This window comes from Schistocerca serialis, chromosome 7 (genome assembly GCF_023864345.2).
Source record: "Schistocerca serialis cubense isolate TAMUIC-IGC-003099 chromosome 7, iqSchSeri2.2, whole genome shotgun sequence".
In the NCBI taxonomy this organism is placed as follows: domain Eukaryota; kingdom Metazoa; phylum Arthropoda; class Insecta; order Orthoptera; family Acrididae; genus Schistocerca; species Schistocerca serialis.
In genome coordinates, this window is record NC_064644.1 from 245,603,137 (window position 1) to 245,620,060 (window position 16,924).

General features: G+C 41.7%; 1 protein-coding gene across 1 annotated transcript in view; it reads left to right on the forward strand.

Moving 5' to 3' along the window:
- Nucleotides 1-16,924, forward strand: part of LOC126412633 (bumetanide-sensitive sodium-(potassium)-chloride cotransporter-like) — a 594,798-nt gene that overhangs the window by 430,474 nt on the left and 147,400 nt on the right. The window contains exon 5 of the mRNA XM_050082310.1: nucleotides 2,385-2,638. Coding sequence (XP_049938267.1) covers nucleotides 2,385-2,638 — 254 coding nt within the window. The remainder of the gene's footprint in view (nucleotides 1-2,384; nucleotides 2,639-16,924) is intronic.

Here is a 16,924-nt window from a genome sequence, read left to right on the forward strand (position 1 = left end):
GCTCTGGTAACTAAATTAGCCAAATTTAGAGAACCGATATTCGAAGGAAACGAATGCAGTCTCGTCTCGTTCGGTATTCTCAGAGACTCAACCCACGGATGCGTTGTCGTCGCGGCTCTTTCGGCTGCCTCGTCATGGGAAACCGCCTCAACAGTCGTCGTCTTGCTGACACTCCGTGTTGCTCCAGTTATCATCGCACTGTCCGTGTGGGTACAGGGCTTGCTGCAAACAACTGTGCCGTTAGCGGTACTGAAGGCTCAACCATCATTCAGAGCCAAGTGAACAACAAGTCTATCGTCTCGGGCGCTAGCACCGAGAGCCGTTGAGATCTTGCATGGTACTGAATATGAACCTCCTGACCCACACGATGCAATATTCATGCGATATCCGAACGTGAGGACCAACACAGACAATAATATCGTGAGACAATAAACCACAGTCTTGGTAGGCTACTATTTTGCCGTTGTCAAATTCCGGCTCGTGCTCGTCATCGTCGCGAAACGAACGCCACTGTGTCCTTAACAGTAATCGCTTATGAAATAGAGTGGCGTAGTTTTAACATAACTCTGTTAGTACATTTTTAGGTAACTATTTTCTTTGTAAAACACCACTAAATCATGAAAATATGAAACCACCAAATAGTAGATAAAACAGCAGCTGACACGAGTAAAGAAAGAAAATTTGTCTTTCAGACGAGCAGCTGTGTGTGTGAAAGTGTGTGTATGTGTTGGTGATTCAGGAGTGCTCAGCGAGAAGGTTGCGAGCTCCCACACGAAGATTAGTAGAAGCGAATGTGGGTAAAAAGTAGAAAATGCGATAAAAGAAGCAAGAAGCAGTGAGAGATAAAATCGCACTTACTCTCTCCCAGTCTCACCCATGATCGCCTGTACAATCTCACTAGATCAGAACATGTACGATAGCGTTAAAACGGTGAGCTGTCCTAAAACTGTCAGCTAAAGCACAAGAAAGAAAAGAGGAAAACTAAAATACATTCGCAAGAGTATGGAGCTGGCTGATGACTTCCAAGAAAAGAAGAGATGAGCCAGGCACCTTGAAAACAAATATTACTTAAAAAGACATACCGCATTCGTGTCATTGTCATTTAAAATAGAGGGTAAATGGGTTGACAAATCGGCCACTGACCTTTTGTCTGAATACAAAAACAGTCTGCCAACATATAGCGCACTGTGATCTGCACGCCACAAGCACCACACATTGGAGTGTTCTCTCGCCAGAACAAGAAGCCATGCGTCAGAGGGCTGTCTCACATGCGAAGACGACTGAGAAGAGCTTCATCCTGTCTGCGTGACTGGACGCAGATACGTTGTGGCCGAATTGTAGACTTTATCAGAGTAGTTTGCTATCTGCTACTTACAGCCACTCCTCTTCCCACTGATGCATGATTCTGTACCGCTCCAGCGAGGTGATAGCTTATAGAGGGATAGTACACTAAAGGAACTGAGGACTGCGAGATGCCTCCTTGGCTGCTTGTCTGTCATTTCGTTGCCTGCAGTACCCATGTGCCGTGGCACTCTGCAGAAAGACACCTCCAACCACATACTTTGTAAGTGGAGAAGGGTGTCCGGGAATATCCTGGACTACTATATCTGCTCGGTACAAGTTGTTGCAGAGAGTGAAGGGCACTCAGGGAGTCGGAACAGACGAGGAATATTAACACGCACGGCACATCGCATCTCCACCAGCACCCTCAAGATCACGTATAATTTGAAATCGAAGGCAGTGAAGTCTGGAGGAAACCGAATCTTGAGGACACGATCAGGGGAAACAATAGAGCAGCCAACGGAATTCCTCTGTTTAGACCAACCCGTGAGTACAGCTACAGGTAGTAGTGGCGCTCAGTTAAAATGTCAGAAAATATCCCATTAAAAACATAACGGGCGTGCAATCTATCCTGTATACTGCACTATATCTAAAATTACTTTGGGCCTCTTCAGTAATTGGCTTTCGTGCTAATTGACAAAATTACCATTTCTAACGCAAGTGCAAATATTATTGATCTATATGGTGATAGTTCATAGTTAATACAGAGTACAGATCAGATGCTGCTTATCATTTGCTAAACTATATCGTGATTCGTTTCACATCTCCATGATGGAACTTATGGAACAGTACCAATCAGTGAATGAATATGCACGGATAGCACTACCATGGTAAAACTGCCACACTTGCAGATTGCATGCTGCATGTTTAATTCGTTAGTAAATTTAGAAATAGTCTCAGCGACTAGTAATTCTCTACAGCATTAGGTTCTGTAAAGTTAAGATCTGTGACCATGAAAACTGTTTTTTGTCGTTATGATTTTCATCCACTACAGTGACATCTCTATGATATCTTTAACCTTATGTAAATTTTTGATGTTTCAGGCGGTATTTATTACATGATATCTCGATCTCTTGGTCCTGAATTTGGCGGCGCTATCGGTCTGATGTTCACCCTAGCCAATGCTATAGCTGTATCGATGTATATTGTTGGTTTCTGCGAGTCACTGCAGGACCTGCTAAGAGTTTATTCACTCACCATTGTTGACGGTGACATCAATGATATAAGGATCGTTGGCATCATAACACTTGTTGCTATTCTAATACTGGCGCTGGTTGGAATGGACTGGGTGACAAGGGTACGTGCAACAGAACACTTATAGCGTTTTTCACAATAATCTCACTAATTAAAACTCATTTCAAGCATTTCAATAACTGACTGTTTATGTTGTCTGATTGTTCTTGTTGTATCACAAAAGTATAAATGGTACTGATGCAAATTAACACAGTAATGCTCACAATTGTCTCCCGTAATTTCTGCGTTAGCGTAACTTTATTAAAAGTAATGATTTATGATGACGACTCAAAACTATCTGTTTGCTTGATGAATTACCAACCATTCACTGAAACTGCTGGTGAATCTTCTTAGTGTCAATTCAGTTATGAACATGCGCCTCAATTTGTAAGGTGTGATGCTTAATAGTTTCATCTAAAATATCTTTGGACACATTAACGACATTAGCGATCTGATTTTACTAGGCGAATAGTTACAAATGTGTAAAAAACGAAGCATGTCCTTTCGTAACCTTTTTAACATCTGATATAAATATATCAAAAGAAATTTTATGGAATTATGTTGTATTTTGGCTCTGTAACAGAAAGAGGGAGGAAAGGATATTTACACCTTACATAGAAACCAGGCGGTAATTATAAGAATCGAGGGGGTATGAAAGGGAAGCTGTGGTTGAGAAGAGAGTGAGGCAGAATTGTGGCTTACCTCAGATATTATTCAGTCTGTACTTTGAGCAAGCAGTCAAGGGAACGAAGGAAATATTTGGAGAATGAATTAAAGTTAATGCAGAAGAAATAAAAATTTTGATGTCTATTGATGTCGTTGTAATTCTGTCAGAAACAGCAGAGAAATTGTAAGAGCAGTTGAACTTAACTGACAGTGTCGTGAAAAGAGGTTTGGTTCGACAAAAATAAAACTACAGTAATTGAATTTAGTCGATTTAAACCAGTCAATGTTGAGGAAATTAAATCAGGAAATGAGACCTAAAAGTAATACTGTAGATGAGTTTTGCTATTTGGACAGGAAAATAACTGTTGATGGACGAAGTAGACGGGACATAAAATGCAGACTGCCTACAGCAAGAAAAGCTTTTCCGAGGAAGGGGAATTTGGAAACATCGGATACAGATTTAAGAGTTATGAAGCCTTTTCTGAAGATGTTTATCTGGAGTGTAGCCTTTTACTGAAATGAAGCGTTGACAATAAGGAGTTCAAACAAGGAGAGACTGTAATCTTCTGAAATGTGGGGCCATAGGGGAGTGCTGAAGGGTAGATGGGTAGATCGACTAACTAACGACTAGGTATTGAATCTCACTGGGGAGGAAAGAAATTTATGGTACAACTTCACAGAAGGATTGGATCTGTCGGTAATACACATTCTCAGGTATCTAGGAATTGTCGATTTCGAATTAAAAACAGTGTTTGGGGTAAAAATTGTAGAGGAAGACGAATGGCTGAACACAGTAAGCACGCTCAAACCGACGTAAGTTGCAGTAGTTATTCGGAGATGAAGAGAATTGCACAGGATAGACTAGCATGGAGAGTTTGCATTAAACCTGCCTTCGGGCTGGCGGCCACAACAACATCAATACAGAAAGCCTGTGGAACAACTAATTCCATTTCAAGTGGCGCAACACGCGATAGATCATACCTCTATCAAAGGAAATACATGTTGTTGAGCGAACAGGTATTTCACTTATTTATTGCTCCTCGTAGGATTTGAACGAAGTGCACTGCAACCAATGGCGACATAGATCCAAATTCCTTACATTATTTGTATCGTTGTTTTACGTACTAAAGGGAAAGAATTCTTTACTATCTGAATAACTCAAGTGAGTGCATAAGCGGTTCTCACTGAACTATTAATTGAATTTAAGGTATGAAATCATTTCTTTCACTACTTTTGAACAAGATATTGGTACAGTGCCTCGTGTTTGTTCGGGGCCCCTATTACATAAATGTGTGTTATTTGATTAAACAGATGATGGTATGAAACGTGAAGAAAGAATTGAAATTCTCTTTAACCTTGTACTTATTACTGAATCCCAAGAATACAAAGGTGTTACACAGAACAATAAGATTAATGTTACACGACTCATGTGGTGCCTCGACACAGTCGTACAAAGCCTTGCTCCATAATATAAAGATGGAAAAATACTTTGGTGAATGAAATACCAGCTTACTAAACTTGTCACGAATCAAGTACGGTACTTAAACAAAACGGAATCTCCCCCACATTAATCGAAACCGCAAACATCACTCTGCTAGTCATTCAAGAACAGTGCTTAAGAAATCTCATTATCCCAGTGTGGCTCGTCAATGGTGTATTTGTGGAAAGACATTACCTTGTGTTCATGAGTAGACGCGTGGAAAAGAACTGTATATAATTGTGCTTATAACTTCACAAATACAAACCTATAGCTGCTTTCATAGATAGCTCGTTCTCCTCACCGCAACCACGTTCATTAACACGTCGTATCACACACAAGGAAAAGCATATATTCTCTCAACAACCGTCTCGAATGGAACAGACATGAAGAAGAACGCTCTGTTCCCATTCAAAACTGACAAGCCATATGGAGTGTCTCAGTGCCCTCCCTTCTCATTGGCTGAGGATGTTCTCGTTACAAAGATCATAGACAGAGGAAGTAGCGTAGCAGATGCAGCAGGGAATTTATGGAAGTCGACCTGTGGACGTAGGTATGACAACAAAGATTGCTTGCGAGCAGTAGGCACGAAACAAACGTAATATGTAGAGTGAGAATCAATAACAGGCTAATTTCCAAAACACTGATTCCGAGTTATTCAGTTATTTTTGTTGTGACTGTAATGATCTAATGAAAAAACATGAACAATACTTTTTATTTATTGTCTACAGTAGGAATCACACTTAAGTGTGAATTGCAGAGTAACCATGTAGATGTAAATATGTTTGTGGCATATTTTGTAAACGAACAGGGTGATGATTTGCATGTGTGTGATATTCTGTATAAAGGAGGAGACACAATCCTGTAAGTATGCAAACAAAAATACTCAATCTAATATTAGCATTTAAAAATGCTCAAAGGTTCATTTTGTCCGATTTTCCGAGTGCAGTCTAACTTTTAAAAAATGCCAGAGAGGCAGAAAATCACACATTCAAACATCACCAAACGGATTCTCGTAAACAAATGCACAAATGCAACTGAAAATGAGAATAAGTTCTCGAAACGCGTTGTGCTAAGCATAAAGAAATAAGTAAATGGTGCTGTTTTCATTATTTAAATCACAAATGGCTTGTTAGGTGTCGCATTCTCCATAATTTTTACAAGGTTCTTATGTACTTGACATTCTTACAGCCTCCTGCATTTTTCAATCTGGGAAAAATCTGTCACATGACATAAATAAATGGCCAGAGATCAAAAATTTGTGGTTTATCTCATCATTCTTGCCTTTCTTTCTCTCTGCCTGCCGCGGTGGCCGAGCGGTTCTAGGCGCTACAGTCCGGAACCGCGAGACCCCTATGGTCGCAGGTTCGAATCCAGCCTCGGGCATGGATGTGCCTGATGTCCTTAGGTTAGTTAGGTTTAAGTAATTCTAAGTTCTAGTGGACTGATGACCACAGCAGTTAAATCCCATAGTGCTCAGAGTCATTTGAACCATTTTATTCTCTCTTCATTATTTTTCTGCTGGTGTCACTGTGTAAATCCATCGTATTTACAATATACCTTCGTGAAGTCAACAAACAAAACAAGAAAACGGATTGTGACTGCACAGTATTGTTGCAGACAATGCTCGTAAACAATTACAGAGCTTTGTGCCACTTAACACGCTTTAGCCCCACCAGTGGGTCGACAAAAGCCCTTAACCCCCTTTTCAGGTTGTTGGCAATTGCACTTAGCTTCATTTTCGGGTGTAACTAAAAAACTGTTTTGGCGCTTAGCCTGTTATTGATTCCCACTCTACATGGATGGAAGCTGGTAAATATAACACATAAGTTTCAGGTTCTGTCGACAGCTTTCAACTTACTAGTAATGCCTATTGCCAAGAGTGATTTGCCGATGGTTTATAAACCACATTTCTGCCATAAACGAAATCTTAGTGAAAACCTCATCACTTATGCTTTAGGAAACGATAGTCCAATTTGAAATTAGTTGCCATGAAGCTGTTTGTGGAGAAAATTTTGGATTGCATTAAATGCGTTGGTATGTAATATTGGCAGAGAACGTCTTGGCGAATCTCACTCGCATATCCAGCTGCCTCGTAGTGACTCGTGGCTTGCATGTTGCCGCTGCTAAAATGTTAGGTGCATTCCTCTCATCAGTTGCTACACTTTATCTTCGACGTCCTTTATCTCTCCAATTTGCAGTTTATTTCAATTGTTTCACAATGCTTGCAACGATAGATCCTGCGTGCTTTCACGATCACGTTTCCATTCAGCATATAACTGCGAAACTACTCAAACGGTTTGTTGACACTGACCATAAACGAAAACCATATCCACTTTCTCGGCTGCAGTATACGTTGTAGAAGTCTGAAAAGGTTCGTGAGCAAATTGTCTGATTGCTACAATAGGAAAAGTGCAGACTAATGAGCATCAGTACACAAGTGAGCACACGATCTATAAGTGAGTTACGTGTTTGCTTACGATTGCTACAACAGGGCAGATGTTCACATGACTTCATCTTGTGAAGGAGGGACGGTGGTTTGTGGAGCTAGTACCTGTTACTGTATAATTAAGTCCCATGCATGCTATGTCGCGAAGTCCTCTTCCGAGGTTCTTCCCAATACCACAAAAAAGTATTTCGTTACATTTAAATGAAACAGTTACTACCATAATTCGGCAGCTACAAACATTACAGATTCCTTGCGTATCTCACGAAACTCATCACACTGGCCACTTAGGGAACACCGCACTCGACATATAGTGGGGTGACAAAAGTCATGGGCTATCGGTGTGCACATATACAGATAACAGTAGTATCGCATACACAAGGTATAAAAGGGCAGAGAAATGGGGGAGCTGTCATTTGTACTCAGGTGATTCATGTGAAAAACTTTCCGACGTGATTTTGGCCCCACGACGGGAATTAAGAGACTTTGCACGCGAAATGGTAGTTGGAGCTAGACGGTGGGAGGTTTCATTTCGGAAATCGGTAGGGTATTCAATATTCCGAGATCCACAGTGTACCGAGGATACCAAGTTTCGGGCATTACCTCCCACCACTGACGGCACAGTGGCCGACGGCCTCCACTTAAGAACCGAGAACAGGGGCGTTTGCGCAGAGTTATCAGGGCTAAGTGCAAGCGACACTGCGTGAAATAACCGCAGAAATCAAGTGTGACCTACGACGGACGTATCTGTTAGGAGAACATTTTGGACAATTCAAGCGAATGATTTGTCCACTCAGATCGCCCGACATCAGTCCCATCTATAATTCATGGGACATAATCGAGAGGTCAGTTGAGGGACAAAATCCTGCATTGGCAACGTTTTCACAGTTATGGACCGTTGTAGAAGCAGCCCTGCTCACTATTTCTGCTGGGGACTTCCAACGACTTGGTGAGTCCATGCGATGTAGAACTACTGCACTACGCAGGGAAATTGGAGGCTCGACACGTTGTTAGGTGGTACCGCTTGACTTTTGTCACGTCGGTGCATTTACTCGTTTGGATGTATTTGGGATGACCTGTCTTTCCTACTTTGTTTTCCATAAATGTTTGGAATCAGTAGTTTTGCATGGAGCAGTAAGTCTGTTCCCGAAATGCGATGAGAGGTTCTTGGAGAGCTCTAGAAGGAAGGGCGCAAAATTGTTACAGGATTATTGGAATATAATTACAAAAATGGCGTACATAAAATAATGCACAGAAGAATTTTACTTTGAAGTAGAATAACTTGCAGAAACGTTTTCAGTAGATGGGTACTATGTTATGATTACCTCAGATGAATCGACGGAAAAGGTGTTACTATAACGATTAGAAAAACGAAATACTCTTGTTTATAAACACCAAAGGAAACTACACATATTAGAACGAAGGCGCAAGATCTCATCCAAGAAAGGGATAAACTGAGTCTAACAACCAGTTACACGACAAGTGTCCCCTTGGAATGTTAGTCAAACTCTATCCAATCAAAAATAGTAAAAGTATTTTGAGCGCACAGGCCGAAGCTCACTGCAAAATGCAAGATGACTTACTGTGATCGAGTTGCCCATTACGAATAAATAAAACAGATTTGCAGAAAATGGTGTCATTTAGCTCAGCGCTCTCTCCGCTGCTTAGTGAGACATTTCCTAGACTGTGGCTAAGCTATTTCTACGAGATATCCTTTCTTCTATGAGTGCTAGACGAGAACAAAAGAAGTAGAAGAGATTCTGCGAAGTTTGAAAAGTTCGAGATAGGTACTGGCTTAAATTTCAGTGCTGCTGACAAGCTGATGCTGAATACGTAATCACTTGAACGAGACTTGCTGCGAGGTCAAGAAACCTACACGTACTTTACAGCTACACACTGTTGGGGGTCTGGGTGTACCGGAGTTACGGTTTGTTTGTGGGCGGGACTTGTCGCCGTCCCCCTCCCCCACTCACGAAAGGTTAAACAGGGCTCTAACAGCTGTCAAAGAGGAGCTGCTTCACGGACACTTGACGCACCTACAGACTCCGCACGACGACCACACAGGAATGATAGCCAAACCCTCCGTGTTATTAATAAGTTGTCCGTAAGCCAGCTCCTACTGGTGAAAGCTGGCTCACTGATTTATCTCAGCTGCCGCTGTCGCGTGATCAAGCGAATCAATGTGTGAGTGTCTGCCGCAATCACTACAGCGTACGGCAGACGTACCGACGTTGAGGGCATACTGTTAATAGTGGCGTTCAGCACATAATAGCCGACTCAGACCTCCTATTAGGTTCTCATACCTCAATCGGTAAAAACAGAACTTTTTTAGGGCCACTTTTTGACTATCTGCTTGTCTGTCTGTTCGTCTGTCTGTATGTCCGACTATTAAGAGTCCTTTTCTCAGGGATGGACAGACGTACAAAGTCCATATCTATGCTAAGTACTAAGGCATACGGTCCCTTGACGACGTAAAAAATTTAAGCTTCTACGTCAGTGCAATTGTGTGATGTGGCTCTCAGCATAAGACCAGATAAGAGGATACGTAGGTGCCAACTAAAAACGCGTAGAACTGTAATCACTTATTTATTTAAAAAGCGAGAAGTGAACTGTTTTATAATCCACGAATAATACATATAAAAACAAATGATGTATCGTAACTGTATCGTTACAGATCCCACTGATGATGCCTTAAAGTAAAAAAAGGCGAAACGCGTCTGGGAGAATAAAATACAGTGCAGCAAGAGAAGGTGTTTTTTATTTACAAAACAAATATCCTATGCTTACTGCGGAGGATGGAACGCATACAAACCCGTCACTCATCAAAAACTATACGGTACTCCTCGTTGACTTAGAATCGTTAAATATGGCAATAAGCAAGATTTCACAGTACAAATAAAGGAAAAAATCCGAAGACTATTAATTTGTAATTATATCACACGAAAAAAGTGTTTCTTCTGTCATTTGTTATCAGTCTGTCTGTCCATCTGTTAAGAAAAAATGTGTGTGAAATCTTATGGGACTTAACTGCTAAGGTCATCAGTCCCTAAGCTTACACGCTACTTAACCTAAATTATCCTAAGGACGAACACACACACCCACGCCCGAGGGAGGACTCGAACCTCCGCCGGGACCAGCCGCACTGTCCATGACGGCAGCGCCTTAGACCGCTCTCATCTGTTAAGACCGCTTTTTCTCAGGAACGGTTAGACGTATCAAGCCGAAATTTATTAAAGTCTACAGTTCCTTTAAGGTGTAAAACATCTAAGCCTCTAAGTCAATGCAATCAAAAAATGTAGTCATTTATGTCACATATTTTGATATCCTGCCATCGGTATCGATAAGAGGCAAAAATCGTCGAAACTCTAGATTCCCGGGACCGATGAACAGTCTATATACATTATTGTGTTTGTCCGGAAAACTCTGTCCGTGAGTCAAATTCGCACTTATCCAAATTTTTTTTTATTACTCCATGGTCAACAGGCCGTTACCTACAAACGAGAGTGTAGCATAAATATCTGCAAAAATATAGCTTAAAATGTAAAACACATGCAAATGTACCTATTGAAATGACACAATCAGATATTCACAGTGCACCACAATAAATGAAAATAATACACGATAACATTGATTCCTATGTAGGAATCGACATGAATTCCGCAACGATCGCATGAAACGCACCTTCTCTGTCCGTCCACGCGACCGAGAGGGCAGTATATGCCGGCGCCCAGGTTGATGCCGTGTTCCTTGGCTCCCAGAAGGCATTCGATGCAGTTGTGCAGTGCCATCTGTTGAACTAAATACGAACGTATGGAATTTCAGACCAACTGTGTTACTCGTGTGAAGACTTCCTAATAAACAAAACATAGCACGTCACTCTGGTGCCGTTGTTGTGGTTTTTGAATCCGAGGACTGTTTTTATTCAGCTCTCCAGTCTAGCCTATTCTGCACAAGCCGCTTCGTCTCTACATATTTACTGCAAACTGCATCCATATGAACTTCCTTGGTCTGCCTCAACAATTTACCTCTCACACTTCCTTTCATTACTGTATTGACGATTCCTTCGCATCTCACGTTTTGTCTCATCAACCGATCCTTTCTTAAACCCAAAATTACTAACCTTCATGAAATCTACGATTGCAGTTGGTACCAATTCGCGTTTCCGGTCAAACTGATACCGTAAGTGTACGGTGTAAAACAAGACATTTTGTACTTATTTTGTATGTGATATACTACTGGAGACCTAACAATTGTAATTATCTAGTGCGTAAACTATTCATTATGACTTACGTTGAGTAAAATATGGTGTAGTCAAATTTACGATAGTTTAGTAACATTGTAACATTTCCTCCCTTTAGTGTTCTAGAGTTAAGTCATATTGTGCCATAAATTTTTTTCAACAGTATGATTCTGTTCCTATTTAGGTACTCCATCTCCTCATCTAATCTTCAACAGTCTTCTGTAGCACCACATTTCGAAAGCTTCTACCCTCTTTCTGTCTCATTGGCCTATCTTCCACTTTTCACTTACATACACGGCTACATTCCAGAGAAATATCTTCAGAAAAGACTTCCTAACATCTTAATTCATATTTATTCCAAGAGGAGAAACATCTTCAGACATAAAAATTACTTTGAGCGCACACCACAAGATTGTTAGAGAACCGTTATGTGCACAGCATACAGAGCGTAAAGTGTAAACGGTAACTGTGCACAAGATAGTGGGTGGTTTAGGGAAAGTCTAGACGAACAAATTGATATCAAACACTTGTGATCTATCAAGCCGCGAAACAACCACAAATTGGCTTAGGAAAGCCACCTAAACAGCAGCACTTGTACCGTCCCTCCTCTTACACCAAAGGCTTTCGTTGACATTAGTAGGTTAACCTTTCCCGTAAGGGTGATGAAAGTAAAATACTTTTGAAAACGTTATGCAAAACCTTGTTACATTTCCATTCGATCTAAAATGGCAACCACAACAGTATCGCAATATAACGGCCAAAGAAACAAAAGCGATTTAATTGTTATTTTTACATTATTAAAATTCACAAAACAGTAAGTTACAGTTTACATCAACGTCAGTTTTACAATTTATAAATGCACAACTACGGCGGGTGGCGTACAGCGCTAGTGGACATTCAAAATCTAATGTGTCACGCTTGTGCCATAGCTTAGGTGGCTTCAGTAGGCCAATTTGGTGCTGCTTCCCAACTTGAAAGATAACAACTATCCTACACACATCAAAAAATGTTTTGCATCACTCCGGTTCCCACAACTCCTTAAGACAGACGTTGACTGTGGATATTGTATCACAGACACAGTCCCTTTGACTGTTGAGAGATGTCACTAAACCCGCCCAAGCCGGCCGCTGTGGCCGAGCGGTTCTAAGAGCTTCAACCCGGAACCGCGCTGCTGCTACGGTCGTAGGTTCGAATCCTGCCTCTGGCATTGATGTGTGTGATGTCCTTAGGTTAGTTAGGTTTAAGTAGTTCTAAGGCTAGGGGACTGATGACCTCAGAGGTTAAGTCCCATAGTGCTTAGAGCCAGTTGAACCAAACCCGCCCAAAGATGTAAACAACCATGTATGAACAGCGCCTATTAGAGGGATCGGGTCCGACAGTCGATCAGTTCCAGTCATTCCACCATGAAGGAGGTACACGGGTCGTATTATCTGTAGTTCAGCCATGCCTAGACGGTCAATACTGCGTTTCGATCGCGTCCACATTGTTACTCTGTGCCAAGAAGGCCTCTCGAGAAGACAAGTGTCCAGGCGTCTCGGAGTGAACCAAACCGATGTTGTCTGGATATGGAGGAGATACAGAGAGACAGGAACTGTCGATGACAAGCCTCGCTCAGGCCGCCCAAGGGCTACTATTGCAGTGGATGACGCTACCTACGGATTATGGCTCCGAGGAACCCAGCCACAGGACGTCGTGTTACGTTTCAAACTGTGCACAATAGGCTGCATGATGCGCAACTTCACTCACGACGTCCCTGGCGAGATCCATCTTTGCAACCACGGCACCATGCAGCGCGTTACAAACGGGCCCAACAACATTCCCGAATGGACCGCTCAGGATTGACATCACGTTCTCTTCAGCGACGAGTGTCGCATATGCCTTGAATCAGACAATCGTCGGAGACGTGTTTGGAGACAACCCTACCAGGCTGAACGCCTTAGACACACTGTCCAGCGAGTGCAGCAAGGTGGTAGTTCCCTGATGTTTTGGGGTGGCATTATGTGGGGCCGACGTATGCCGCTGGTGGTCATGGAAGGCACCGTAACGACTGTACGATACGTGAATGCCATGCTCCGACCGATAGTGCAACAATATTGGGGAGGCATTCGTCTTCATGGAGGACAATTCGCGCCCCCATCGTGCACATCTTGTGAATGACTTCCTTCAGGATAACGACATCGCTCGACTAGAGTGGCCAGCATTTTCTCCAGATGTGAACCTCATCGAACATGCCTGGGATGTATTGAAAAGGGCTGTTAATGGATGACGTGACCCACCAACCACTCTATGAGGAGTGGGACAATCTGGACCAACAGTGCCTTGATGAACTTGTAGATAATATGCCACGACGAACACAAGCGTGCATGAGTGCAAGAGCACGTGCTACTGGGTATTAGAGGTACCTGTGTTTATATCAATCTGGACAACCACCTCTGAAGGTCTCGCTGTATGGTGGTACAGCATGCAATGTGTGGTTTTCATGAGAAATAAAAAGGGAGGACATGATGTTTATGTTGATCTCTATTCCAATTTTCTGTACAGATTCCGGAACTCACGGAACCGAGGTGATGCAAAACTTTTTTCGATGTATATATCGAATTGTTCGTCTGGATTTCCTCTACGCGTCTATGGCACGTTGTGAACAGCTCTCGCTTATACTCGGTGTATAAACGACCTAGTATATAACGTAGGAAAATTTATGACACTGTTCACAAAGATTCTGTTGTATACAGTGTAGTCACGATCCAAAGAAATATAATTGATTCGCCTCAATAGACAATGAACCCAGAACTTTCGGTGAGGATGCACATTTACATTCGATCTCCAGCGCAAATCTAAAATTAGCAAGCGTGAAGGACATTGACGGGGACTCCGGATATGTAGCGCTCGATAGGAGTGTGGCTCAGCCGGGGAGCGTGGGAAGATAGTCGGTGCAGGTGCGGTAACCACTGTGTCCGGATTGCACAACTGTAAACGGAACTGCCTAATAAGCAGGAGGTCCCGGGTTCGAGTCCCGATCTGGCATACTGTTACACTTGCCGCCGCTGATTCCACATGTAAGTCCCGATGCAGCTGATATCATTAATTCCTACCCTTTCGTTTCCTTCCTCCCCCTTCCTCAACCCATTTACACAATAAGGCTTGTATGATTGCTGTGGAAGATGTGTATTGTGTTTCAGTTGTTAATAAGCTTCATGCAGGAACAATAGGATCAGAACTGAACGGTACATCTAACATTTTAGGATTCTGAGTCAAAGCGTGTATCCTATCTCATTTTTTCTATTCTTCGTTGTAGAGCGATCTGGAATATTGTACCTTTCGATTTATTCTGTTTTGCACGTTTATAATTTCTAGTGTTAGTCGTTTACACCGACTTCAAAGTTACTGTTAATGTTGAAATGAGTAATTACATTTGCGTTGACCTAAAGTATATGTGAGAATTTTATAGTAACGTGACAATGTGGCGTTCCCCGCGCTGTAATTCTTTTACTTATACATTTGTCCTAAATGAAAAGTCTTACATTTAACATTGCAACTTCTATAGCACATAAGGTGTACATGATAATGATAACTGTAACAGTAGCCGGCCGCGGTGGTCTAGCGGTTCTAGGCGCTCAGTCCGGAACCGCGCGACTGCTACGGTCACAGGTTCGAATCCTGCCTCGGTCATGGATGTATGTGATGTCCTTAGGTTAGTTAGGTTTAAGTAGTTCTAAGTTCTAGGGGACTGATGATCACAGATGTTAACTCCCATAGTCCTCAGAGCCTGTAACAGTAGTAACATATATAAGTAATACAGTAATATCAGTCTTATTATGAAACACAGTTATCTTCTACCATAACGTTCCAGTCAAATGGAAATAACGAAATGTTAACAGAAACGCTTGACACCAGTGCACAAGGAATTAAATCTGGAGAAGACAGAGATCAGGAAAGCACGGATAGAATTTTGTGTTACAAATGCTGATTCACTTTGTACGGAAGTAATACGACTGGGATATGCCTAGAGGGAAGCTACGTGATAATAGGTAATGCTCTCATCTCCTCTTGAATGCTGCGTGACTTTGGATCAGACGCAGGTTGCTGGACTGTTTGTTCCAAAGTCCATTGGCTGAAATGGAGGAGAAGATAGAGAAAATTTAGTGTCTGGTTTAGTTACAGCCGACCACTGGACGTCTAAGATCTTTTTGTTACAGTTATGAGATGATGAGACGTAATTTGTATGCCAAGAGAAGGACACCAGTGACTAAGAAACCAATGGACAAAAGCATAAAGTGTGAAAATCACATCGCTTATCTGGTCGCATCCACCTTAACTGATCTCAGGAAGGATTATAGTGATAAAACAACTCAGTGCTACATATACATATCGTACGCAAGAATTCATGGTTAACTCTTGACTCGTCAAAAGTTTTCGTTATTTATGTCGTGTTGAATTACACAACAGAAGCAGGGAAACGGCGGGATAAATGAGTGGACTAGATTTTACTTCATTTGAGGTGGGTCAGTGACTGGTGATAGTCTGTCCTCTCCATCCTGGATATTTATCCAAGATTACGCCTAAATCTTTTAAAAGGTGATATTCTGTCTGTGGAGAAAAGTATCTGACGTGCATTAACAGTTCTGTTTATTTCGTCTATACACAATCCTAGAACACATTTTTAATCCTGGTTGGTACGACCACACATTCGTCAACTTCAGGACCCATAGGTTTTAGGCAGCATACGTGCTGTCCACAACACACATTGCCAAAGTATGGGCGAAACAAGTCACGAATAAAAATGTATTCTATCGTTGTGTCTAAAATAAATAAAGAGAATTAACTGTGTAATATTTTTCTGTTTTTGCTCTGGTAACTCGGTACCGTCAATCAGTGTGGGATTAATGGTCTTACGAAATTATCGCTTATCAGCTTTCGTTGCGATTTAATGATCACGTGGAATATCTTAAAGTTCAGTATAAGATCCTGATTTTGTACCCATTATGCACTCTCTTAATCATTTAAGGTAGACTTATCGGATTTTTCTGCCTCATTCTAAAAACAACTTGAGACGTTAAGCTGATGTTATGGTCCTTCCTGGGAAGCTGATGGAACATTACTTTGCAGTGGCTTATTTCAAAGGTTTGGGCCTCTGAGTCCAACGGTAGCACAGAATGTGAAGTATTCCACACCTATCAGCTTCAGTGTACTCGTTCTGAGATGTAAAACAGTATTGCAGACAAGGAAAATTTCCTGTAATTTTTACATAGTTTGTTGTTGTAAAACAACATTGTTAAGAAACTAACTGTAACTTGTTCCCTTAACTTTATTACAAAGCACTGCCGACGGTACAAAAGCTCAGGTATGTTAAAGTTACCGTCAGCTGGGTCTTTGCTGAGAGATACAGTGAAAGAAAATCCACGCTACGGTATCGTTTCGAGTGTATTCAAAGCAGAGGCTGAATTGACTCTTTAAGTACGAAAGCATATCATTTGCCATTATCTGATGTTTTTCTTCCAGCATGGCTAGTAGTTTTCATAAT